Genomic DNA, 27,161 nt, shown 5'->3' on the forward strand with positions numbered 1-27,161 from the left:
CAGGCACAAGTCCCGCTGAGCCCTGATCTGCCTCTGAAGTGTCCCCCAGCCCCCTCCCCTTCCATGATCCATGGGAGCCAGGGTGGGCCCTGCCTGCTTTTGGATTTTCAGTGGGTCCCAGGCATGCAGGTCTGGGAAGGGTCATGTGTCAACCATAGCACCATTTTTATCTTAACCAAGAGTTGTCTGCATGATTGCATATTTAATGTTTTCAATAAATTCACCTTTGGGGGTTCAATAAATAGATCTTAAAATGGAACTTCAAGCTGGGCATGGTGACCCATGCCTGTAACCCCACTGACTTGGGAAGCTGAGGCAGGAGGATGGCAAGTGTGAGGCCATCCTGGGCAACTTAGATCCTGTCTCAGAATAAAATTAAAAAATAAAAAAGGCTTGGGGGTGTAGCTCAGTGATATATCATCCTGGGTTCAATCCCCAGAACCATGTGAAAACAAAAAGGTAAAAGCATCATATCTCCTGAAGCAGGAGCCTTGATCATGTTCTAGGGGGAGGTCCCTGTCTCCGTCTCCACTGGACCTACAATGATGTCACTTAGGTTGTGCAAATGCCCATGGTCAGGGAAGGCTGCGGGCAGTGAGGCCTCCCTGAGGGCATCCCGTGGGATTCAGACTCCATGCCCCACCTTCCGCCCAGGACAGGGGCCAGGCCAAGGGCACTTCCTGGGCCGAGGTGCAGGCGCAGGGCCCCAGCCCCTGGTGGGGAGGGGAAGGCCCATTTCCCCTCTTCTTCAGGGACCTGATTTACAGCAGGAAGACCAAAGCCATGCCACTCGGGAGGGAACAGGGAACCAGAGAGGGAAGCCAAGGTTATCCTGGTGTGGAGTGGCTCTCTGGAGAGTGGGGAATGCACCGGTTGTCACCTGGGCCCTAAGATGGAGTTTTCTCAGTCATGCTGTTGAATGTTGGTGATTTAACAACAGCCGCTCAACGCACCTCCTCCCCTCCCACCCCCACCACATGGAGGAGATTGAACTGTTTCCAATTGAAATGCTGCCTGTTTACAGCCCATATTTCCTCTGAGCTGTATATTTTATTGTCATATTGACACTAATTTGACTCGGATGTCACCTCCGTTCTGACACCAGTTTTTTTATGCTGCTGGAGAATCCAGTGGGGTTGGGGGGCGGGTGTGGTGTGCAAAAACCAACTACACTGATCATAGCACAGAGAGGTAGGAGTTGCAGCAGAGGGGCTGCCAGGGACCCAAGTCAGGCAGAGAGTGCATGCCCAGCCTGGGACAGAGGGGAGACCCGGGGCAGATGACACCAGGCCACAGGTCCCAGAGGGCAGAGCTGCTAGAGGCCAGGGCTGCTATAAGATGCTACGTGGGTATGGGTCATCTGGTAAACCCGCACAGCTCTGCTAGACCAGCCCTGTGGAGCCACTTCCCTGAGAGCCCGAAGTGCACAGCCTGAGTTTCTCTCGCCTCTGTCACATAACTAGGAAATGGCTCTGGTGGCCTTGAGCTTTAGCCTCTGGGCTCCAGCCTGGGTTCCTTAGGCTCCCCTAGCAGAGGGGGCAAGGGAGGTGTGTGTCCCTCTCATATTTCCCCATTTGCCACTCACTGTGGGGCGGGCTGAGGTCCTCAAGGTGCATTCCTTAGAAATGTCCCCAGTGAGTCTAGAAAATATCTGGATGGGGACCTATTTTGCCGTGCAGGGAATGCGCCTTAGCCAAGGAGCTCCATCCTGCAACATCCCTACCATAAGGATGTTTTCTGCCATCCCCCATGAGAAGGTGCCTCAGCCCCATGCTAACGATGACATGGAGACCAGAGAAGGTTCCTATGTCCTTGTGCAGAACAAACCTCCCTCCTGCTGCCCATCCACCCAGGTTCCTGGGTCTGCAGTCTCCAGGGGATCCCCAGCTCTGGCTCCGCAGAAGACCACCCAAGCCAGAGGATGCACTGGTTACCAGCCCACGGCAGCCCTGAAGTGGGTGCCCACCCATGTTCTGCCTGAAGAATTAGCTCAGAGACGGTTGGTCCCAAGTGACCCTGTGCGGAGGCATCAAGAGAGACAGAGCCAGGTCTGCCTGGGCCTGGATCTTGCATTTCCTGCCTTTCCGGTGGCCCCCAGGGAAGCAGCAACCCTGTCTCCGGAGCACTCTGGGATTCTTTAGTGTGATCCTGCTTAGGTGGTATCTTGTGATTCCTGCCTGGGTACCATTTTCATCTCCCACCTAGACAGTGAGCTCCCTGAAAGCAGGGCCATCCTGGCCTGCAGTGCTGCCCTGTGGTCTGGTGACTCAATGAACAAAACATGAATGAGCAAAGGAAAGGGTGGGGGGACGAGGCCCAGAGACAGGTGCCGACAGGAACAGGGAGTATCAGGCATCCACCCAGCTGGGGGTGGGCTGGTGGCTGATCACCCATTGGCTGACCAGCATTGGAACAGGCACACCCACAGATGAATGGATGCGGTGGCTCTGCCAGCCCCTCACCATAAATCACAGGCAAAACCACGGGAAATGAGTGCCAGGCTTTTCTTCCTATTTAGTAATTTATCAAGGGAAGAAGCGCATTAATAAACACATTTCCCTCGAGGGGGGGGAATAGCAAAGATGAATGTCACTGTCAGATTTGGCCCTGTTTCCTCTTGTTAGGGGCACCCGAGAGGGTGGGAATCCACATATTAGCAGCAAAATCTTTTTTTTTTTTAAATGCATGATGAAGATATGTGTATTTCTTATTTTAGAAGACACTAGATCTTTTGTGTCCCTCTCATGTTTTCCCATTTGCAAGTAACAGGAATCCTGGGGAGGATCCAGTGTTGATTTAGAAGTGAGCAGTGTCAGGAGCAGACTCCGGAAATCAGAAGTGAGAAACTTAGAGGCCCCCCAGATGGAAGCCGAGAAGTGGGTGTGGAGGGACGGCTGTGGCTACTCATCATTTTCTAGACCTTCTGTTCTTTCCACCGTCATTAACTGTGGACTCACTCACGCTGCCCATCCAGATAGTCCTCTGAGCCCTGGAAGAAGCTATGTTAATTAGCCATTTCATCTGGGAACATCTGAGGGTCGTAGGCAACTCTTTGCCACAATAAGCCACGCTGTTCCCATTGTACAGATGGGGAAAGAGAGGCCCAGGGAGATTCAGTGATGTGCTCCAAGGAAGTGACAGGCTTGGGGGCCAGCAGCCCAGGTTGTCTGGGTTTCTGTGTCGTGTGTATGAGTGTGTGTGTCTGTCTGTCCATCCTCCATAGTCATCCCTTCCCTAAGACACCTCTGGTCCCCACCCTGGGCATAGGAAGGTGGTTTGGGCACCCAGGCACCTGTGTCTCAGTCCTGGTCTCTGTCCCCGTAGCTGTGTGGCCTTGGGCTTGTTACTTAGCCTCCCGATACCTTTGTTTTTCTTCTGTCAAGTGAGGACAATAAGGGCCCCTTCCTAAAGGGGCAGGTGTGAGGATTAACATGCTCAACATTTTCAAGTGCTTGCAGCAGGACCTAGGCCGGTCCACGGAGCCATTCAGGAAGGGTTGAGTTTGGGTGATGTGATTTCGCTGCCCCTCAACACGCCACGGCTGTGTGGCAAGTGGGCCAGCTGGATTTCCAGTGTCAGGGATTCCATGTTGGTGGCAGGGGGGAACTTGAGTCCCTGATTCATGAAGGGGGAGAGACAGAAGCAAGCTGTCAACCACAGAAACGGTGTAGATTCCTGTGCGGCCCTTGTTTGAAGGGTCTGCCTGCAGGGAGGAGCTGCCCCACTTGTGGAGATCAGGGAAGGCTTCCTGGGGGAGGTGACCCCTTGGAAGAGGTCTGAGCGCCCAGCAGGGAAGAACTGGTGGGCAGAAGATGCTGCGTGAACCAAGTTCCTGAGCAGGTGACTGAAAGAGTGGGGAGGAGGAGGCTGGAGGGATAGGACCAAGCCCCAAGGGCCACTTTGCACTAGGGAGCTTTGGAAGGTTTTAGGGGGAGGGTTAGGGTATATCTGCTTTGCAAGCTGAAAAGCTCTCTTTTGCCAAAGTGAGGAAGGTGAGTTGAATGGCAGTTAGCTTAGAGGCTCTGGAATGATTCGAGCAAGCTTTGGCCCTGGGCAGGGAGTGGAGTTCAAGAGAGAGGGGATTTAAAAAGGGGTTCAGGAGGTCACTTCAGCAGGTCGAGCTGTGCACGAAGAAAGGAGGCCTCTAGCCAACGCCTGGGTTTCCTGGCTGTGGCCTGTCAAGCTCAGCCCTGCAAGAGGGGCGTGAGGGCCGAGCAGGCTGAGGGTGGAGACCCGCTGCGGCAGACCTGCCATTCAGACAGCAGAGGACAAGCAGGCAGCCCGCTGTTGACAAGTTCACTGTTCAGTGCTGCTGAGAGTTTGTGGGGAGGAGTGTCCTCTTGACCTTGGCCTTCTCCCAAACCTGCTGAAGACAGGCAGTGTTTCCAGGGAAGCCCCACAGCAGGGTTCCTTTGGACTCCAGTTCAAATCCTCAGGGACCTAGAGCAAGTCACGACCTTCCCAAGCCTCGTTTCCTTATCTGCAAAGCTGATATTGGAGGGTGGTGTTGGCTGTTAAATGAAACCATGGGCTTCAGTGTCGCTGGATAGGGGCGGCCCGTATGCTATTAGTCACTCAAGAATTGACAACAAGGAGCACGCTGGCCCTGAATGCTGACTGGCCAGGGTGTCTGCTTGGTGTCTGGGGACCTCCTTCAAACATGGAAGGGTCATGTTTGCGGCCCAGCCTCAGAGCTGGCCGGGGAGTGCGACTGCCTCCCTGGTCCCCTGTGCTCCCTGTCTCTAAGTCAGATGTGTGGCCTGGGATCCTTCCTGCTCTCCTCCACCTGCTGTGCTCTAGCCCTTCTGTGGGACCCAAGCAAGCAGCGTCCCCAGAAGCATCTATGGAGCACCTTTTGTGTACTTACTCATCCTTGGTCATTTTCTGTTGCTATAAGAAAATACTTGAGAATGGAAAATGTATAAAGAATAGAGGTTGATTGAACTCACAGTTCTGGAAGTCGGGAAGTTCAAGAGCATGGTATTGGCATCTGATGAGGGTCTTCTTGCTGAATCATAATATGGTAAAGGGCCTCAGATGGCCGGACAGAGCCTGCATACTAGCTAGGGTCACTCTCAGAACCTCATCTCACCCTAATTCCCTCCCTAAGGTCCCACCTTCCAATGCCACCAACATATGGATTTGGGGATTAAGTTTCTAATATATAAGCTTTCTGAGAACACAGTCTAACCAGAACACCCCCATAGCTGTCCCCATAGGGAAAATAATAGCCAAAACCAAAAAATCTTGAGCTGACAAAAGCAAAGGTAGAGATTGTGTAGAGAGAGAGTCTCCTGAGTAGCTCAGCTTTTACTTGCAACGGGTGCTTTCCCAAAACCACGTCTCCTTCTAGAAGGAAAGACAGTGCATGAATCTGACATGACTCTCCTGTGTCCCTATACGAACGTACCACAGTGACTCCCACCGCAGTGTACGGCCCCAAGAAATTAATCTAAAAAGTAAATATGGTAAATTCCAGAAAGATCAGTAGAGGGGGAGGGAGCAGGGGTGTGGAGAGGGAAGGGGAAGGAGAGACCCTGGGGTCTGAATTAGAGCACAATATAGACCCTGCTTGTCTAAAGATACCAAAATGGGATGATGCTGTCATGTATAACTAAAAAGGACCAATAAAAGAAAAGAAAAGAAAAAGAAAACAAAGTACACGACATAGAGACTCACACACGTGTTAGGATGGGGGCCAATCTGGGGTGCATGGTCCCCCGTGTCTGCCATCCCCCATTGGATCCGCAACCCCAGGGCTGCAGCCTCTCCATTGGCAGATGTGGACTCTGTGCAGTCTCCTCACCTTCTGGGGGGAGGGGGAGGGGGAGGTTCACAGGCATCACCCCTGTTACCCCCACAGCTCTAGGGACAGCAGGTGGCACATGCACAAGCAAGCATAGCCCCGGGGCCAGTGGGTCAGGGCTGTGTCACAGGAGTGCAGGGACAAGAGGCCCTGGGACACCAGCAGGAGGCTGAGCCGAGTGTGCCCTGTGGCCAGAGCAGACAGGAGGGACGGCTGGGGCATGCATGTGTGGTGTGCACATTCAAAGCAGCACGTCCCTGCAGCCTTGGGGACTCCAGCATGGAGAGCTTCATGTGTTGTCATGCTATCCTGCCTGCTGCTCCTGCACATGTCCTTTCTGCTGTCCCCACAGGTTCTAGAGAGCCAGCCAAGAGCCCAGGCATCATGCTAGGAGCATAGGGTAGCCGTCCAGGGCCCAGCTTAGAAAGTGGCCTACCAGGGTGTGTTTGGGGGGCCAATTTTAGTGCAATCCCAGTTGCAGCATAATCTGACTTTGGAACACCTACCTCCATTCACTCTCCTGTCCCTGGGCTGCTCTACAGCAACGGGAATGAGCCAGTTACTGCCATGGCATGGAGACAGCTCACAAGCTCATAATGTGGATGAAAGAATCCAGGCATGAAAGAGAATTTATGATTCACTCACATAAAACTCAAAATCAGGCAACACTAAGCCGGGTGTTAGAAACCAGAATAGCAACTGTGTCAGTCAGCTTCACGGCACTGTAACGAATACCTGAAATAATCAATTTATGAAAACAAAAGGTTTATTTTGGCTCACAGTTTTAGAAGCTTCAGTCCATGACCCACTGACCCCGTTACTTTGGGGCCTGTAGCGAGGTAGCACATAGCAGGGCAAAACAATTCACCTCATGTCCCAGAAGTAAAAGAGAGGAAGAGGTTGGTCTCACTCCTTCTTCAGGGGCCTACCCCTGGTGACCTAAAGACCTCCAGTTAGGCCCCACTTCTTTAAGCCTCCACCACCTCCCAGTGACGCCAGACTGGGGACGACCAAGGCTTTACCACCTGGCCCTCTGGGGGACCTACAGATCTAGACATAGCTGTGGCTGACGATTTTAATCAGCTTTTTTGCTGCTGTGGCTAAAAGATCTGACCAGGACAACTGAGGAGAGGAAAAGTTTGAGGCTTCATGGTTTCAGGGTCTTAGTCTATAGAAGGCTGGCTCCGTTTCTCTGGGCTTGAGGTGAGGCAGGACATCATGGTGGGAGAGAGTGGCAGAGGGAAGCAGCTCACACATCACAGTGATCAGGAAGCAGAGAGACCCTTTCCAGATATAAATATATACCCAAAGCCATGCCCCAGTCCCCACCTCCTCCAGCCACACCCCACCTGCCTGCAGTTACCACCCAGTTAATCAGGGGATTCATTCAGGGGTTTAATTCACTGATTGGGTTAAGACTCACAGCCCCCATCATTTCTCCTCTGAACCTTCTTGCACTGTCTCACACGTGAGCTTTGGGGGGACAGCTCACCACAGATCATAACACTGCCCTTGGTGTGGGTCTGGAAGGGGCAGGGGGCTGGAGACACTGGCCATGCCCTGTTTCTTGGGAGAAACCACCTCTCCATTCCCTACAACACCCCAATCTGGTCAGCTCCATTTGACAGATAAATAAACCGAGACTGGGGGACATTATGAGTCCATCCAAGAACCCACAGCCGCAAGGTGGGCAGAGCTGAGATTCCCAGGAGACCACCTCGTGGGCTCTTCCTGTCCCCTGCCTGTATGTCCGCCTCGCTCCCAGACCTCCCCCAATCCCAGTGATGCTCACTCCTGTTGGCTGTTCCACAGTGTCGCGATTCTCCAGCCCCCGGGTGACCCCCCGGCTGAGCCGCAAGCGAGCGCTGTCCATCTCCCCGCTCTCCGATGCCAGCCTCGACCTGCAGCGCATGATCCGGACCTCGCCCAACTCCCTGGTGGCCTACATCAACAACTCCCGCAGCAGCTCCGCGGCCAGCGGCTCCTACGGGCATCTGTCGGCCGGTGCCCTCAGGTGAGCCCTGCTGGCAGGCCGAGGACCGAGAACGGGGAGCTGGGCTGGGGTCCCCCAGGGGAGGGTCTGGCTTCTCAGTGGGCACTTCGAACCTGAGGAGCAAAGGTTGATCTGTGAATCAGCACTTGTGACTTCAGAAGAAGTCAGGAGGTGACCAAGCGTGCCAACAGAGGAGACTGTCACCACGGACAGCACTGTCACAAGGGATTCACACAGGGCAGCAGCTCCCCGGCCCTAGGGTGCTAGAAGGAGCAAACAGGAGGCTACCACCATGTCTTTGATGGCCTGGTTGTCCAGAGTCACCAGCATTTCCTCAGTGTCCTGCTTTGGGAAGAGGGGCTTACAGACCAGGGCGATGACAGCTAAGGATGTGGGGGTGAAATGGAGCCTGGCATCTGCAGGGGGACAACCTGCCAGGGGGGTGAAGGCTGCACCCCAGAAGCTAAGCATGCAAGGCCCAAGGGACAAGCAAAGAAAGGGGAGCCGCCGCTGGTTTGGGGATGGTGCAGCCCGTACCATGCCCTTCTCGATGCCCTGGGCAGGGTCTTCTCTGTCCAGGAAGTCTCAGCCTAACGGAGGCCCCTGCCTCTCCCCCATCCCCCCACCTCCTCTCCGTTGCAGCCCAGCCTTCACTTTCCCCCACCCCATCAACCCCGTGGCCTACCAGCAGATCCTGAGCCAGCAGAGAGGCCTGGGCTCCGCCTTCGGACACACGCCACCCCTGATCCAGCCCTCGCCCACCTTCCTGGCTCAGCAACCCATGGCCCTCACCTCCATCAGTGCTGTGTCCACCCAGCTGAGCAGCGGCAGCAACTGTGTGAGCGATGCCAACCAGGTAGGTGGGCCCAAGGAGCAGAGGTGGCCACCATATACTCAGCTGGCCCTGCAAGGGCCATTCAGTGCCCACACATGCTGGAAATTGGTGAAAGGACTCTGGGACCCGGGATGGCTGGTGAGATGTCTTCTGGATACAAGGGGCTGAATGATGGGAGAACCCTGGGGTTTGTCCATGGCAAGCTTTCAACCTCTGGGGTCTGCTGTCTCTGGTCCAGTAAACACAATGAGTGGATGGAGAACCCTCCAATTCACGGGGTCCGGCACTGTGTAGGCACACCACGCACCGCGTGTGAAATGAAAGAATGAACCAACTGTAATGATGTTCGTGCAGGTTCATCTTAGAGCATCTGTTTCCAGAATGTTCTCAACCACCTTGACTCTCTAATCGGCCTTAGGCCTTGCGTGGGCATCCTAGCAAGGTACCTGGCACCCCTGGGTGCCATCAATATCTGGCAGCCAGTGAGGTCTTAATTTGCAGCTAGGGATGTGGCTTTAGAAGGACAGGGCTGTATAACAGACAGGCACAGGCTTTGGAATTGTCAGACCCTGCCTGGTTCCTGATTTGCAGCAAACGACTTTACCTCTCTCAGCCTGAGCTATCTCATCAACACATAGGGACCTGTCACCTAAGCTGGGCCACTCCGCATATAAACAAGTTCCTGTGGGCACACAACACCCCGTGGACCCTGGGTCCTGTGTGGTACTCGGGAAGACAATCCTAGAGGGGAAGCAACCATCCCAGGCCACATGTCTTCTCCCTCTACATCCCAGGGTTCCAGATGGCCCAGCACCTCCCCAGACAGTTACAATGGGCTTCTGAAGTGTCATCTGAGACTGCAGCCCTGGCCCTTTGCTGAGAAGCCAGGCCCTGGGTCCCCTGCTCTGGAAATATGAGAAGTTGAACCTCATCAGGACACGAGCAAGGGTTTCCAGCATTCTCCAAAGGGGTCTCTTTTTCACCGTCCCCCACCCCTTGCAAAGCTGAGGTGCCAGCTCAAGGAAAGGGGGGTGGTGGTGGCCTAGGTCTGGCCTTCTCCTGGGAGTGCCCCTGGCTGGAGTGCTGGAGTGCTGCTTCAAACACAGGGTTGGCCCATGTGTTCTGTGTAGGGAGGTGTCAGAAGTAGAGTCCGATCCGAATTCAGGGTGTCCTATCCTGCACCTGTGTGACAGACTGTCCTCTGCTCCTTCTCTCAGAACAAGCAGAGCAGTGAGTCGGCTGTGAGCAGCACCGGGAACCCCATCACCATTCACAAGCGGAGCAAGGTCAAGACTGAAGCCGAGGGCCTGCGGCCAGCCTCCCCAGTGGGACTGACACAGGTAACCCAATGGCCACTCTCACTGGTCTTGAGCTGGGACCAGGCCAGCTCTCCTGGGTTGGCTGCCTTTGGGCCTTTCACCTGTGGATGAAAAGGAATGGACCAGTGAATGGAGGGTGGGTAGATGGGTGGCTGTATGAATGAATGAATGAATGAATGAATGAATGAACGAACGAACGAACCAATCAGAGAGGGCGAGATGGTTCCCAGAGCCATGACTGCCTCACAACCTGTACATACCACATGTTTATCAATGAATGAATAAAAGAATGAATGAACAAACTCCCACCTACCCTTCCACCTTGTCCCCTGCTATGGCCACTTCTCCCCATGCCTCAATCTTGAGCAGCATAAAGCCTCAGCCAAAATGTGTTGCTTACATCCCTGAATGGCCCAGGCTCCTTGGGCTGCCCTCATCCTGGAACTCCGTCCCCGCTCCGTCGCCTTCATTGCCACTGGCTTTCCGAGGTCACTGGACTCTCATCTGCCCAGACACTCAGCCTAGCTCCTGGATCATCTTGGGACAGGGAAGGAAGTATGATTTCTGGCAGGAAGAGTGAGAACCAGCAGCTTACAGCCTGGGGCTGGCCTGTTGGATGGCCAAGATCTTTGTGCCACTTATTCTAATGCCCCAAGATGGCAGACAGAGAATCCATACTCTTGGAGCAGGAGCCAGTCATGCAAAGGGCCTTGCTGACCTTGAAGGTGATCCACCTGGCCCACCCAGCCTTCACACAGTGACCCAGTTGCCATCTGTTCCTACAGAATCCCCAGGTCGGCCACCAAGGATGCGTGGTACCTCCTAATCCCTGTCTCCCCACATCTGCTGGACCATCCTTTATCACTACTGTAAACCATCGGGCATGCTCTGGGCACTTAATTTTCATGAAATATCGGGCACTGTTATTGTCAGACAAACAGGGGTTGGTGACAAATTCTCCCCCTCGCTGACACCAAAACCAGTCTCTACATGATGCATGGCTTTCACGAGGCTGGCCATCATAAGGGGTCGTTGAAATGGATGAAGACAGCACATATCCAGGGAAGATAAACAGGTTGGAGTGGCCGGCGGGGTGGGAGTCAGGCTCTGAGCACCTGGGAGGCCCATGTCCCACCCGCCATGGTGGGGGGGCGCCTGGGACCGCCCTCCAGTCCAGGTGGGCCGCACAGAGCCCCCTCCCCGCTCAGCAGCTGCTGGGGATGTCCGTGGAAGGAAAGCATTTTATCACGAGGGGGTGGTCCTCCTGTCACTCCGAGTCCTGATTCACAGCAAGGTGGACGGGTGGCTTTGCCTTGGCAGAAAAATGCAGCACAATGAATCTCTGCTCTGCCGAAGCGCTCAGAATTGCAGGCAAGGATGATGCCAGCGTCGCCAAGGGACCTGTGGTCGTGTCCTGGGAGCTTCCCTCCACTTGACAGCCCACCAGCCTCTCTGGGTCTTGTCTGAAGTGCGCCAAGGCTTCAGTGTCTGGAAATGGCAAAATACTCCCAGTGTTCCTTCAAATGCATTAGGAGTGGCATTAGGAGACCCGGGGGTCCCTTCTCCACGGTCTCCCTTCAGCAGCCCTCCGCTGCTAAAGATGCAGGAGGAGGCATTCCTGAGGGTCCTGTCCCGTGGTCCCCATGCAGCCCAGGTACAGTGCTGGTTTCCTTTCAGAGAGTGCATTATTTAAAGCTACCCTGAAAACAGCCGAGAGCCTTGTTAGGAAGAGTTCTTTGAGTCCCCTGTGGAAAAGTCAGGCCAAGAGGTGATCGGCACCCCACAGCCGGGAGCCATTTCTGCTGATTTCTGTGCTCCTAGAAATGGACTCAGTTTGGCTAAATCTCAGGAGCCAGGGTACGTTAGGGCTCTTGACCATGGCAAGAGATGCTCCCCTTCGCCTGCACTGGGCATGCTGTCCCCAGAGGCTGTTTGGAAAGACAGAACATTTTTCCTGCTGTTTTTGAAAATAGTTTGAAATATCAAGCAAGTGTTTGTAAGGTCCCCTCTTCACCTGGCTTTGTTCCAAGCCTGACTGATAAATGAGTGGTGTATTAGAAAGTCCTCAACAGGACATTTTGGGCCCTCCCTGTGTCAGCCTGGGGCATCTTTCCTGCCCTCCCAACCCTGCCCCCGCAGGTTCCTCTGGTCTGTCCCCATGACTCAGAGGCTCCCCTGGGCCAGCTCTGGGTTAGCACCAGCTGGGGTGAGGAAGCCCCACCTGGAAATGGGGCTTTCCTGGGCTCTAATAACGTGAGCAACTCAAGGTCAGGTCTAGGCTGCTGCAGTCTTGCTGTGGGTTCCAGGAGGTCAACCCTTTCCAGAGCCTCAGTTTTCCCAGCCGTAATACGAGAATGCAGACCACGTTTTAAGAGCGGTGCAGGGAGAACGTTCTGGAGGCATTCCCTCTGCTGAGCAGTGCGCAGCTACAGTAGCACTGCCCTGGTGCAAATCCAGGTGCCTCCCGAGCCCTTCAGAGAGGAACAACAGGAGAGTAACACTTCCAAGCCAGACACCTCCATCAGGAGCAGGCCCTGCACACATTATAAATAAAAAATGTTCCTCCTCCCAAAGCTCACGGAGCCCACCCCAGCTCCCCACAGTGGAGACCAACCCAAATAAACAAAAGTCGCTGCCCTGCTTTCTGCTGTCCTTGGCTGTCAGTAGAAGCAGGAGGTGACGGAATACCTGGTGGTGACAAGCCAGCACTAGAGAAAGGACAGCTGCTGATAAGAAGAGCTATGGACGGGGATCTTCTCGATGAGTGTGTGTGTGTGTGTGTGTGTGTTGCACATGTCCGTGTGTGTGCACGTGTGTCCACACCTCTATCTTCTCAGGGTCCTTGGCATTCTGCACAAGGCTAATAGGATCACGTGCTAGACACAGCTCATGAGGGTGTGATCTGCTCCCCCCCCCCCCGCCCAGGAGCAGCTGGCTGACCTCAAGGAAGACCTGGACAGGGACGACTGTAAGCAGGAGGCCGAGGTGGTCATCTACGAGACCAACTGTCACTGGGAGGACTGCAGCAAGGAGTATGACACCCAGGAGCAGCTGGTGCACGTAAGCCTCCACCCCACGTCCCAGCCTCTGCGCACGGTGGGCGGAGCCCCCGCCACACTGGACCTGCAGCCTCTGGTGCCTCTGCTGCAATAAGAGGCTGATGGGGGAGGCCCCAGGAGGATCCGGGGCTGCATCCTCTGTGAGTGGGAGGCATAATGACTTATTTGTGCTCTGCCTGTTTCCCATAAGATGATTTCCAAATACATGTGTAACCCAAGAGTCAAAGAATAAGTGAATGAGAAAATCAGGACAAAGGGAACAACAGAGTAAAGCCAGGAGGAGAGTTCGTATTAAAATCAAGTGCTCGGAGCTCGAGATCACACACGGACATCTTCCTGTCCTAAGCGTCCTAGCAGCCAATGCATGAAGGGAAATCAGATTAATTAAACCAGCCAGGCTCTCTAATAATAAAGTCTGACTCTAAAACCTGAGAAAGGGTTCTCCTATGGAGGAAAGAGTTAGTAATTTCCTCTTGGAGACCATTTGCAGATACACAGTGTATTGGGTATAGGTGGATGGCTATGTCCAGATTCTAACAGCTTAGGCAAAGAAGGCCACAGAGTCAGTGTGTCCTTCAGGGTATATCTCTTTGTCCCCATTCAGACTCTTAGACAGCAGCATCCATTATGGTAGTAGTCAGGTGTAATGTGAACTTGGCAGTTAGAACACACCAACTCTCTCTGCTTCTTCCAATGTGGTTTGTTCCCAAATACCATAGGTGTCTTTCTCCTCCCAACACTGTCACCCAGGACACCAGAATTTACCACCAAACCCATTGCAGCTGATACAGAACCTGCAACTCAGGGTCTCATCTAATCCCTTCTGAAACTCCAACATGAACTTTCAACCTGTACCACCTCTTTGGGATCCCTGTTGAAGAGGCAGCTTGGAGCTGTGGTTTGTGGAACAGATCAGATATGATTAAAGGAAGAAAGGGTCAGCATCTCGGGATGGGAGGGGGCTCAAGCCACAGTGCAGAGGTGAGGACACAAAAGATGTATCCCAAAGAGCAGGCATAAGCCGGGCATGGTGGCACATGCCTGTAATCCCAGTGGCTCAGGAGGCTGACGCGGGAGGATCACAGGTTCAAAGCCAGCCTCAGCAACTCAGAGAGGCCCTAAGTGACTCAGGGAGATCCTGTCTATAAATAAAATATAAAAAGGGCTGGGGATGTGGCTCAGTGGTTAAGCACCCCTAGGTTCAATACCCGGTACCAAAAAAAAAAAAAAAAAAAAAAAACAAAGAATAGGCATAGAATCCTGACCACCTAGAAAGAAAGGCTGTAGGCCCAGGACTGTCCCTGTAGCTGCAGGTGGCCACCTCCACTTGGCTCTGGAGAAAGTGGGCTGCTCTGCGGGAGAGGAGGGGCCCCTTTCTCCAGCTCTGCCTCTCTGTGCTCCCTGGGAAGATGGATGGGCGAGCGGGAGCCCCTACTCTATTATTAACAATTTGTTGCTAAGTAAACCAATAAGAAAAAATGAAAGGCATTGTCAGGAAGCATTTTGATCATTTGAAAGACTTTAAAAATAGAAAGGGAGGCTAATAGGAGAGGATTTCTCTGGAAGTTCAAATGCTGTATAGTTTACTTGCTCCAGTGGAGGTGTATAATAAACAGTGGAGCCTTTAAACAGGGCACAGGTGCCTGATGGCTTTTCGTGCCTGATGCTCAGCTTCATAGGTCACACAGACCAAGCTACATTGTCCGGGAGAAGGAGACTGCAAGCCACAAATGCCATCCATATATGCAATTTTACATTTCCTATAAGCACTTAAAAATAGTACAGGCGAGCACAGTGGCACACGCCTATAATCCCAGCTGCTCGGGAGGCTGAGGCAGGAGGATCGCAAGTTCAAAGCCAGCCTCAGCAAAAGTGAGGTGCTAAGCAACTCAGTGAGACCCTGTCTCCAAATAAACTATCAAATAGGGCTGGGAATGTGGCTCAGTGGTCGAGTGCCCCAAGTTCAATCCCCAGCACCTCCCCCGCCCCCAAAAAAAGTGCAAGCTGGGCACAGTGGCACACACCGGTAATCCCAGTAGCTCGGGAGGCTGAGGCAGAAGGATCGTGACTTCAAATCCAGCCTCAGTAATTTAGTGAAGCCCTAAGTAATTCAGTGAGACCCTGTCTGTAAATAAAATATAAAAAAGGGCTGGGGATGTGGCTTAGTGATCAAACGCCCTTGTACCTAAATAAATAATTAGTACAGGCAAAGTTAACTTTAAAACAACTAGAGAGAACCTTTCTTTTCCAGAATGCTTGGGACCAGATGTGTTTCAGGTTTGGGATTTTTTTTGTATTTTGGAAGTGCTGCATATACATAATGAGATATCTTGGAGATGGGATCCAAGTCTAAACATGAAATTCACTTCTGTTTTGTGTACACCTTCTGCCAGTGTGAAGGTAATTTAATATAGTATTTTATATAGTATTTTTAGTGCACGGGGACCCATCCCGTGAGATCAAGTGTGGAATTTTCCACTTGTGCCATTGAGTTGTTTCTCAGAAAGTGTTGTACCTGGATATCAGATTAAGGATGCTTACCCTGTGATATATTTTATTTACTTAATAGCTGAAATATTATCCTATCACCAATACCATCAATATAGAACGACGTTAATCAAGTATTGTACATTTTTTCCCAGTCTAAGTCTTTGAAAACTGTACTAATTTGCCTGTACTAATTTATTTATTTAGGTACTATGGAGTGCATCCAAGGGCGTTTGATCACTAAGCCACATCCCCAGCCCTTTTTTGTATTTTATTTACAGACAGGGTCTCACTGAATTACTTAGGGCCTCACTAAATTACTGAGGCTTTGAAACCAGTGTGTAGTTTGCACTTAGACCCCCCCACACACACACAACACACACACAGCACTTTTAACCAGCCACAATTCAGGGGTCTGGGAGCCGAATGCGGCAGTGGCCCTGGGGGTCCATGGTGCGGGCATCTGGGTTCACCGGCTCCTGGGGCTTGTTTCGTGCAGCACATCAACAACGAGCACATCCACGGGGAGAAGAAGGAGTTCGTGTGCCGCTGGCAGGCCTGCACGCGGGAGCAGAAGCCCTTCAAGGCCCAGTACATGCTGGTGGTCCACATGCGGCGGCACACGGGCGAGAAGCCCCACAAGTGCACGGTGAGCACCCTCCTCCCACAGCAGCCTTAGGACCCACGTCCCCAGGCCAGGGGGTGGTGGCCTGGAGACCACAGGCAGAACTGAGTGGTACAGGCCTCAGCAGCAGCATGGGGACAGGTCTGGCCAGTGAGTCATCCTGTCTGTCCCCACCCTGGCTTTCTGCCTGGCTGGAGTCCTGGAGGCCACTGGTCCACTGCTGCCCAGAACTTAGCAAATTCACTGTTTGGGCACGAGGAACTCGGTAACGGGGGTACAGGTGTGCTGATGTCACCTTGGCCATCTGATTGTGAGCTCCAAGCACAGTCCACTTTGATTAACTTGGGACACTGGGCAGAAAAGCCACCTCCATAGCACCCTGCAGAAAAGCATCTTTGGTGAGTCACAGCTGGAGGCATTTGAGCAATGAAGGGTTAGAAACCACTTTGGTTAAGTTTGGGGGGTATTCTTGGTTGGTTTGGTTTTCTTTGTGTGAGTGTGCGGTACCTTTTTATGGATAAGTTGTAAGACTTCTCGCCTGGTGTGGTGATACACACCTGTAACACCAGCAACTCAGGAGGCTGAGGCAGGAGGATCCCAACTTCAAGGCCAGCCTCAGCAACTTAGCAAAATGCTATCTCAAAATTAAAAAATAAAAAGGGTTGGACATATAATCATATACCCCCCCTATCCTGGGTCCAATCCCCAGTACCCAGTGGGGGGAAAAAACAATTCTAAGAGTTCTTTATATATATAAGTAATAGATCCTCTCACACCTATGATTTGCAAATATTTCTCCCATTCTGAAAGTCGTCTTCATTTTGCTGATAATTCCCTTTGAAGTCCAAAAGTTTATCTTTGATGAAATCTAATGATGGGTTGTTTAGATTTTTATTGTATCTAAGAAATCATTGTCTAATCCGGGGTCACAAAGATTTACCCCTTCGTTTTCTTCCAAGAATTTGATAGTTTTAAACATATATTTTGATGCACACACACACACACACACACACACACACACACTAGTTTTATAGTCTAGCTTTTCCAATAGGTCTTTGATCCATTTTGAGTCAGCTTGTTAGACATTTCTGCCCCTTTCCCAGTTTTCTGGCAAGACATGTTAACTGTTAGCACTGACGAAATCCATCTTCTGGGCACAAGCTGAGCGGTACTGGACTGGGGTGGAGGCCCCTGCCTTGGACCTGGGCTGCCCTCACGGACCTCCCCACCTCCTTCCAGTTCGAAGGCTGCTCGAAGGCCTACTCTCGCCTGGAGAACCTGAAGACACACCTGCGGTCCCACACTGGGGAGAAGCCCTATGTGTGCGAGCACGAGGGCTGCAACAAGGCTTTCTCCAACGCCTCGGACCGCGCCAAGCACCAGAACCGCACCCACTCCAACGAGGTACCCACGCCGCGCCTGCGCACTGGGGCCCGCGGACCAGCGCTTGAAAGCGCCGCCTGCAATGTGTAGCTATCTGTGGGCAGTAGGTAGCCAGGTGCCGGGGGCCCCTCTTCCACCACTACCTGCTGCACATCCCTGGATGCAGACCACCCCTCAGGGACCTGGGTGCGCCAGGCTCCCTGTCTGTGCTTTATCTTCTTTTTTGAAAGAGAAGATGCCTGCAGTGGTGCAGCTGCCGTGGTGATGCCATCTGAGCTCCACAAGCTGCTCCTGCTCCAGCAGCCCCCGTGGCTGATAGTGACACGTTCTACCCGCTAGTGCTGCCTGAGTCTGCTGTGACCCTGAGCTCCCTGTCATTGGGGCCCAGGGTAGAGTCTTTGTCCCTGGGTAGCCAGAGCCCTGGCAGGGCTGAGAGAGTCCAGGGTGGGAAATCAGCAGGTGCCTTCAGGGTCTTCGACCCCTGGTCCCAATTCCGGCCCAGCCATACAATCATTGTGACTTGGGCAGACTTTATAAAGAGCATTTCTAATAGCTTAGATAAGGTGGAGGCCCCAAATGGACCTTGCTTCAATGCCTGTAAGAAGTTAAGAGGAATTCCCAACGGCCTCTGGACCTGGCAAGGCATCTACAAATAAGAACCAGCCTTGAAAAGGAGGGTGTGTGTGTGTGTGTGTGTGTGTGTGTGTGTGTGTATTTCTGTGTGTATGTGGGCTCAAGTGTGTATGTGTAGGTATGAATGGGGGCGGATGTGCGTGATTGTAAATGTATAACTGGCGGGGATGGTGGGAGGGGACTTAGAGTGGTGTGGGTGTGGCTGGGGTGTGCCTGTATGTGGGTGTGTTCATAGGGGAGCTGTGAGCCCAGTCTTTACCTTTTATCAGTAAGGTGTTTTTTTTTTTTTTTTTTTTTTCCTCTCTGAACCCATCTCCCCTCTTCAGGGTGCTGGTGCTGGCTCCCAAGGGAGGCATGTGTGTCCCTTTCAAAGTCTCTCTCTCACCAGTGCCCCAGTGTCTTATGGAAAGTGCACCCTTGACCATGCACTTAATTTGCATGAAAAGGTGGTACCCAGCCCGCTGGGGCCAGGCTGCTGTGGGCCTGCGGTTGGCATGCTCCAGGCACAGGGCACTGGCTGCAAATGCAGCAGAGTGCCCACCTGTGGTGCCAGCCAGGTCATCCAATGGCCTGGGATGGCTTCAGGACAGGGAGTGCACCCCTGGGGAGTTTGTCCTCGTGTTCCCACCCATGACACAGTCTTGGTTCTCCTCCTAGAAACCCTACATCTGCAAAATCCCAGGCTGCACCAAGAGGTACACCGACCCCAGCTCCCTCCGGAAGCATGTGAAAACGGTCCACGGCCCAGACGCCCACGTCACCAAGAAACAGCGCAACGATGTGCATCTCCGTGCCCCGTTGCTCAAGGAGAACGGAGACAACGAGGCCAGCACTGAGCCTGGTGGCCGGGGGTCTGAGGACAGTGTTGAGGCCAGCAGCAGCAGCCAGGCAGTGGAAGACTGCCTGCACATCAAAGCCATCAAGACCGAGAGCTCCGGGGTAAGCAGAGCCCGGCGACCCAGCTGCAAAGGGTACTTCACAGCTGGGCCAGGACCCAGGACCCAGCGAGGGTATGGGCTCTGCTCCGAGGTCCCCCACCTAAGGGTGAGATGATCTCCTTCCTCTCCCCAACTCAGCTTTCTGTGCCCTTAACTGCCTTGGCCTCACATGGAGCCTGTCTTGTCCAGGTCCCTTTCTGTGACCTCGCTCCTGCTGGGCAGCTGTGGCAGGGCTGGAGGCGGGGCTGAGGATGCCCTCTCCCCACATTGGGCTGTGCCGGGTGGGGGTGGTCTCTGCGTGTCTGCCTCTCCAACCCGCACCAGAGGGCTGCTGGGGGTCCCCAACCCTCTGTCCTGTTCTGCGTCCTTCCCCTCTGGCCTCTGCTCCTTTTGTTCTAACCACCTGTTCTTTGTCTCCGCCTCTTTCCCAACTGTACCTCCCCTAAGGATAGACGGTACTGAGGTGAGCAGAGGATTCGGGTGGGGGTGGGGGCGGGCAGGGGTGAGCGAGGGTGGGCCGGGGTTCTCGTGGGTACCATTGCCCAGGTGGACACTGACCTGTCAGTCCAGGCCTCCTGGGCCCAGACCGTGGGTTTGGAGAGGCAGACGGCAGGGCACTGTTCGTGGGAATACTAGAGTAGGTAAAGGCTGGCAGCAGGAGTGGGCTGGGGGAACAGTGGCTGCAGAACAACTGGCCAGGAGGAGAGTGGGGGGAGACCAGGCTGCAGAGGGGGGTGCACCAACATAGAGGGTCTTGAAGACCAGCCACAGGAGAATAAGGAGTGCCATGGGCCAGAAGACCTAGAAGGACCCTGTTTGCCGGAAACTTGGGCCCTAATGGGAGAAAGCATCACAGCTTCCCAAGGAAAGGGCTGGGATTTGGGGGCATTTGGTCCGGATGAGCCCTGAGGTGCTGCATCCAGGGTGAGAGGGTGAGCTTCATCCGGGTCCCATCCCCAGCCCCAGCGGGTGCAGCCCGAGTTCTCTGTCTTTCTTGACTTGTGCATTGGTCATGAGCTCTCTGCCCTACTCCACCTCAACACAGAGGGAGGGCAGCGGCCATTCAGTCAAGGCTGCATCCTAGGTGTCCCTCCCCTTTCTAACACCTGCCTCTGGCCTATTGAGATGGCCCCAGCCAGTACAAGGAACAACTCTTGGCTCGTCCTCTGCTTCATCCTGAGTACATCGCTGGTACTGGGGCTGCTTCAGCACCTTCTCTCATTGCCATCCGGGGACCTGTGCACATGCCAGGTGCCCAGCAGGCAGGCAGGTTCATCTTGTAGTTGGGAAGGCCAAGGTTAAGCGAAGCGAAGTGACTTGACCATCTCACGTAGACCCACAGCGATGGTCTACAAGTTCCTCTTTGAGATGTTGTCCTTCCTCCCCCCACGCCCCCGGTCCCAGCATGCCTGAGTGTGGTGTGGATGCAGGGTGGACGCAGGACGAGGTGTATCTGCATACCCTCTGATCTTTTGACTTCTGCCTCCTCCCTATAGCTGTGTCAGTCCAGTCCCGGGGCTCAGTCATCCTGCAGCAGCGAGCCCTCTCCCCTGGGCAGTGCCCCCAACAATGACAGTGGCGTGGAGATGCCGGGGACGGGGCCCGGGAGCCTGGGAGACCTGACATCGCTGGATGACACACCTCCAGGGGCCGACGCCCCAGCCCTGGCTGCCCCCTCCACTGGTGGCCTGCAGCTGCGCAAACACAGGACCACCATGCACCGCTTCGAGCAGCTCAAGAGGGAGAAGCTCAAGTCGCTCAAGGATTCCTGCTCGTGGGCTGGCCCAGCTCCACACACCCGGAACACCAAGCTGCCTCCCCTCCCAGCAAGTGGTGAGTGGATGCCCGGGGCTTATGGGTGGGGTGGGAGAGAACCTGGGGCTGCACCAGCTAGACCCACTCCCACCCAGCACTCACCAGCACATTGCACACAGAAGGAGACTGAGAAAGCCAAAAACGTCCCCAACTGAATCAAGTTCAAGGGTCAGACCATCTAGCCCTGAGGCTCCAAAGTCCTATGCTCTTTCAATTGCACCATGATGCTTCCCTGCAGCCCCCTAAAAAGAGGCAGACCTTGGGCGCCCACATCATCCTCTTCCTTTTCCAGTCATTTATTAAGCACCTGCTGTAGACAGTGTTCACCGTTTAAAGTCCCCACCACTGCAAGCCCTGCCACTGGACTACCCCTGTATTACAGAGGGACACCAAAGACACAGCTAAGTATAGAGCAGTGCAGAGGAAAGAGAAGCCTGTCTAGCTGGGCAAGAGCAGGAGGACTTCCTAGAGGAGGTGGCACTCTGCTCGAACTGTGCTTTGAGATGGAAGAGATCTTCAGCAAGCAAGTCTTGAGTGCTAACTGCATGCCCAGCATTGCACTAGGCACTGGGCACTCAGGCCCCTAGCCCTCCAGGAACTGACAGCCCCTTGTTGGGGACACTGTGATACACCCATCCTAAGGAATATTTGCTGTCCCAACTATTGGAGGGACTGCTGATGTTCACTTTGAACTCTTATGGAATTTCCTGAGTTATGGACAGCCAAGATCACCCCTCCCTGAGTAGCTACATCCATCAGTGATTACTGCAGGAGTGTAAGGGACCAGCCATGTTGGCCCAACTTGGGGCAGCACTAAAGAGCCACTGGAGATCCTGACCTTCCTCTGAGATCAACCTAGGCTCACTGTTCCTCTGACTACCCCCACGTTCTCTCCTTCCCCTCACAGGTATGGATCTCAGGGCCCTCCTTATAAGTAGCCTTCGGGGGGTTCCCAACTCACAACCCCCATCTGTGGACTCGGATGATACAGGAGACTGTAGCCCTAATCCCCTCTAGACAATAACCGGGTCCCAGCCAGGGAAGGTGGCACATGCCTGTGATCAGGCTACTTGGAAGGCTGAGGCAGGAGGATTGCAAATTCAAGGTCAGCCTCTGCAACTTAGTAAGACCCTGTCTAAAAAAAAAAAAAAAAAATGCTACTCTTGTCTATTGAGATGGCCCCATAGTTCAACAGTAAAGCACCCTGGGGTTCAATCCCCATTGCTGGGGTGAGGTGCAATCCTTTAAAGAGGTGCATTATCTATAAGAGCAGAGTTATCAGAATCCACAGGTAGCCAGGCAGTGACAGAGCTAAGATGCAGGCCTCCTAGCTTTCACTCACTCACCCTGGCAATAAATGCCACCATTTGTTCATTTATCATTCCTACCCTCCCTTTCATTTGCAAATCTTCTATTGAGTGCCAACTGTATGCCACACCCTCTCCTAGGGCTCCAGGCTCAGCAGACTGTCTCGGTACACCCAAGTAGGCAGAGCCCTGCTCTTGGGCCCCAGAACTGACCCCTCTGCTTCCCCTACAGGCTCCAGCCTGGAAAACTTCAGCGGCCCTGGGGGTGGCGGGCCCACAGGGCTGCTGCCCAACCCACGGCTGTCTGAGTTGGCAGCGAACGAGGTGACCATGCTGAGCCAGCTGCAGGAGCGCCGAGACAGCTCCACCAGCACCATCAGCTCGGCCTACACCGTGAGCCGCCGCTCCTCGGGCATCTCCCCCTACTTCTCCAGCCGCCGCTCCAGCGAGGCCTCGCCCCTGGGCGCCGGCCGCCCCCACAACGCCAGCTCCGCGGACTCCTACGACCCCATCTCCACGGACGCCTCGCGGAGGTCCAGCGAGGCCAGCCAGTGCAGCGGCGGCGGCCCGGGGTTGCTCAATCTCACGCCTGCGCAGCAGTACAGCCTGCGGGCCAAGTACGCGGCGGCCACCGGAGGGCCACCACCCACACCGCTCCCCGGCCTGGAGCGCATGAGCCTGCGGACCAGGCTGGCGCTGCTGGATGCACCTGAGCGGGCGCTGCCCTCCACTTTCCCACACCCACTAGGGCCCCGGCGTGGCAGCGACGGACCGGCTTACGGTCAAGGTCATGGCCATGGCCACTTGGGGGCTCTGCCCGCCTTCCCCCATGAAGCACCAGGCGGCGGCACAAGACGGGCCAGCGACCCCGTGCGGCGGCCTGATGCCCTAGCTCTGCCACGGGTACAGCGCTTCCACAGCGCCCACAACGTCAGCCCGGGGACACTGCCACCTTGCACCGAGAGGCGAGGCCTCCGCCTGCCCAGCCACCCGAGCACCGACGGCAGCCTGGCTCATACCGCTTACTCTCCCAGGCCACCCAGCATCAGCGAGAACGTGATGATGGAGGCCATGGCCACGGGGATGGACGGCACAGGGCCCGAGTCCGACCTGGGACTGCCGGAGGATGACCTGGTGCTGCCGGATGACGTGGTGCAATACATCAAGGCACACACCAGTGGCGTCCTGGAGGAGAGCACAAGGCAGGTGTACCCCACGGAAAGCACCAGCTTCCCTGAGAACCCCAAACTGCCCAGCCCAGGCATGCATGGCCATCGCAGACTAGTGGCTGCAGACTCCAATGGGGGCCCCTCTGGCCCCGCAATGGGAGGCTGCCAGCTGGGCTATGGGGCACCCTCCAACCTGAACAAAAATAACATGCCTGTCCAGTGGAATGAGGTGAGCTCTGGCACCATGGATGCTCCCCTGCCCAGCCAGGTGAAGCCTCCGCACTTCTCTCAGGGCAATCTGGCTGTAGTACAGCAGAAGCCAGCCTTCAGCCAGTACCCGGGGTACAGTCCACAAGGTCTACAGCCCAGCCCTGGGGGCCTGGACAGCACCCAGCCACACCTCCAGCCCCATAGTGGAGCCCCGTCTGCACCCAGGGTGAACTACATGCAGCCACTGCGACAGCCAGCCACAGGTGGTCAGTGTCTCAGCATGACCTCTGCAGGGAGCCCCCACACCAACTATGGCCAAGCCCACCCCCAGCTGAGCCCCAGTACTGCCGGTGGGGCCCTGAACCAGTTCCCCCAATCCTGCAGCAATATGGCAGCCAAGCCAGGCCACCTGGGGCTTCCTCAGCAGATGGAAGTTGCCTCTAACCCCTCCATGATGGGCGGCCACCACAGGGAAATTGGGGTCCCCAATTCAGCACTGGCTGGGGTACCACCACCTCACCCAGCCCAGAGCTATCCACAGCAGAGCCACCACCTGACAGGCCCCCTGAGTCAGGAGGGCTACCGCCAAGGCTCTAGCCTTCTGCCTCCCCACCAACCCGGCTTCCTGGAGTCCCAGCAGAGCACCATGGGGGTGGCCACATCCAACTTTGGCCTAGTACAACCCCGGCCACCCCTCGAGCCCAGCCCCGTCGGCCGCCACCGGGGGGTACGTGCTGGGCAGCAGTTGGCCTATGCCAGGGCCACTAGCCAGGCCATGGCTGCCCTGTCAGTCAATCAGGAGACAGCAGAGGCTGTGCCCAAGGGAGCAATGGGCACCATGGTGACCCTGCCTCCTCAGCCACCTCCGCAGGATGCAGGCGGTGCTCAGGACCACAGCACTCTCCACTACTATGGCCAGATCCACATGTACGAACAGAATGGGGGCCTGGAGAGCCACGGAGGCTGCCCAGCCATGCGGCCCCAGCCACCAGCACCACAGACCTGCCCGGACAGCATCCAGCCCCAGCCCTTGCCCTCCCCAGGGGTCAACCAGGTGTCCAGCACCGTGGACTCCCAGCTCCTGGAGGCCCCCCAGATCGACTTCGACGCCATCATGGATGACGGCGATCACTCGAGCTTGTTCTCGGGTGCGCTCAGCCCCAGCCTCCTCCACAGCCTCTCCCAGAACTCCTCCCGCCTTACCACCCCCCGGAACTCCCTGACTCTGCCCTCCATCCCCACGGGCATCAGCAACATGGCCGTTGGGGACATGAGCTCCATGCTCACCAGCCTGGCCGAGGAGAACAAGTTCTTGAACATGATGACTTAAGGCCCGGGACCCTGGTGCAGAGCAGAGCTAGAGGGATTCTTCACTTCCCCGGAGTATGGGAATGGCATTCATGTTTTTCTTTTTCCAAAAAAGTATTAAATAGGGCTGAGAGGTTTTTTGCCAATGGTTTAGACTAAAGATGTGTGAAGAGAAAGTTCGTGAGTATCCTCTGGTCCTTGGGACTATTTTTCTGAATGCTAAAAAAAAAGGTCTCCATAGGAAAGAAAAGAATGAAAAACTCTTGTACACAGTGCTTGTCAGCCTTTGGTGTTTGTGAGACCCACTGGGTTCTCGCTGCTCCCCGCTGTCATTTGCCTAATGGGGGATTCCATCGGCCCAGGGCTTCCCAAGCGCATGCAGAAAGTGGGTCGGGGAGCCACAGTGGGGTTTGAATCTGAAAGCCATACTGGATCTTCTACTCAAGGAATTTGGGCTTCTCATTCTGCCACCTGTAAGGAAAAGGAATTCCTGCCTACCCGGATTCTTCTAATAAACTTCAGCCTTGAGGTCTCTGAGTTCCTTTGCCACAGAGGAAAAAAAAAAAAAAAGCCCATTCCATCCAAATGTGTTGGAAACACATCTTAACTCCAGGTTTGGTAGAGCTGGAATCTCTACCTGCTGCAGCCATGTTTGGGACCGGCAGATTGCCCACGTATATATGATTGAATAGAATATGTAAGTGTCACCAGGAAAAAGGAGAGAACAGGTGTATTACCTGGAGCACGCTGCTCCGGCCTGTCCCCTCCGTGTTTACAGTGTTCATGCATGTAGAATGTAGCCCTTCCTAACGGAACGCTTGTCTCTAAATACCTCGGGGTTGCTGGAGCTGCTGTGGGTTAGGAAGACCGGGCCTCGAGGAGTCCAGGGCACACGGCAGCTTGAGGTGTCCCGGTAGGAAGAAGTTGCATGTTTACCTAGTCCTGTTTCTCCAATGCACTGTCTGCCCACCTTACCATGGATAACTCTAGGCTCAGGGGCAGCCGTGCCCAGCCTCCTGCACGTGGTGCATGCTGGTGAGTAGTCACCAGCAGCCCAATCAGTGGTCTACGCCAGGCCACAACAAGCACCCCCTATAACTTCTGAATTCCCTGACCTCTACCCTCCCTGGTTATTTGTCAGAGAAATGATGTCCTGCATGGTGTTTGGGTGGGGATGGGAGGGTGAAGGGGTTGACTCTTGGACCCTGAGGGATGGTCACAGACTTTCCCTGTTCAGTGTGACCAAACCCCACCTGCAAGTGGAATTTGGAAGTGACTCCAAAAAGACATCATTCCTGATCATACATAGGGTGAACCGGTGCCTCTTCCCGCTGTGCGCACGCACCGCAAACCTTCTCGTGTTGAATTCCTGGCAACCTAGCCAAAGCAACTGTGCCACATAGCTTCAGTCTGGCTGTGACCCTGGCTCCTGAGAGGAACTTCTTGACAGTCTGTGGACAGGGCCCAGCGCTGATTAACTGGGCCCTCTGTTTCCCAGGATAGCAAAACTCCTTGTTAAGATCCAGAGATGAGGCCAACTTCAAATGACAGCCCTGAGCCTCCGCCAGGGCTGTGTGGCTCTGGTGGCGTAGGCTCCCTTCCTGGGATAGGCCGGTGCTCGACGTCCCCAACCTGTATATATTTTGTGAAGAAAACGTCGTCCCTGAATATACTGTAGGTGAGTCGTCCGGCCAGATTTATATCTCCAAAACATTTTTAGCTTTTTCTACATGCTATGAATTGAGATGACACGCTCAACTTGTAAATAAGTCTTTTTGTACATTAAAAAAGTAATTTTTTCATAATTTATCTTGTCTATCTGCTTCTCCCTTGACAGTCGTTAATGAGAATCTGGGCAGTAAATTTGGTGCAATTGAACGGAAATTAGGCTGTATTTTTTCTTAACAGTGTCAAAATTGACTTTCCCACCTTCGCCAAGAGATGTTTAATTCTGAGGCATTTACGGGCTGTTTGCCTGTCCCTTTGGGGTGGGTGTGGGCAGGGTTGATGAATATCTAGCTGTTTTTCCAGCGAGCTGGTCTGCACCTCTAAGCGGCTTTGCGGGATCCAGGTGTGGGCCCAGCATTCCCCTGTTAGACACCTCCCCGTGGTGGGTAAGCATGATGGAGCCCATTTGTGCCGGGGTGGGGGTGGCAGCAAGGAGATAATCGGGCCCCGTGTTGGGCAAGCGGTGTTTCCTGGTGCAGGCCAAGGAAAGAGTTAGGGCAGGCAGGTGAAACCCGGATACCCACCTGCCACCTTGGGCAGAAGGGA

General features: G+C 54.4%; 1 protein-coding gene across 4 annotated transcripts in view; it reads left to right on the plus strand.

The window, feature by feature from the left end:
• GLI2 (GLI family zinc finger 2) overlaps positions 1–26,621 on the plus strand; it is a 231,805-nt gene extending 205,184 nt beyond the window's left edge. For all 4 annotated transcript variants that reach the window (XM_081261899.1, XM_081261901.1, XM_081261900.1 and 1 more), the window contains 9 exons: positions 7,619–7,820; positions 8,442–8,655; positions 9,852–9,974; positions 12,879–13,013; positions 15,999–16,148; positions 17,364–17,528; positions 18,798–19,079; positions 20,575–20,911; positions 22,433–26,621. In XM_081261899.1, the coding sequence (XP_081118025.1) occupies positions 7,619–7,820; positions 8,442–8,655; positions 9,852–9,974; positions 12,879–13,013; positions 15,999–16,148; positions 17,364–17,528; positions 18,798–19,079; positions 20,575–20,911; positions 22,433–24,909 (4,085 nt within the window). In that variant the 3' untranslated portion in view covers positions 24,910–26,621. The remainder of the gene's footprint in view (positions 1–7,618; positions 7,821–8,441; positions 8,656–9,851; positions 9,975–12,878; positions 13,014–15,998; positions 16,149–17,363; positions 17,529–18,797; positions 19,080–20,574; positions 20,912–22,432) is intronic.
• Positions 26,622–27,161: the final 540 nt, after the last annotated feature.

The sequence above is a fragment of the Spermophilus citellus genome (assembly GCF_964194105.1).
Source record: "Spermophilus citellus genome assembly, chromosome: 11".
NCBI classification, from domain to species: domain Eukaryota; kingdom Metazoa; phylum Chordata; class Mammalia; order Rodentia; family Sciuridae; genus Spermophilus; species Spermophilus citellus.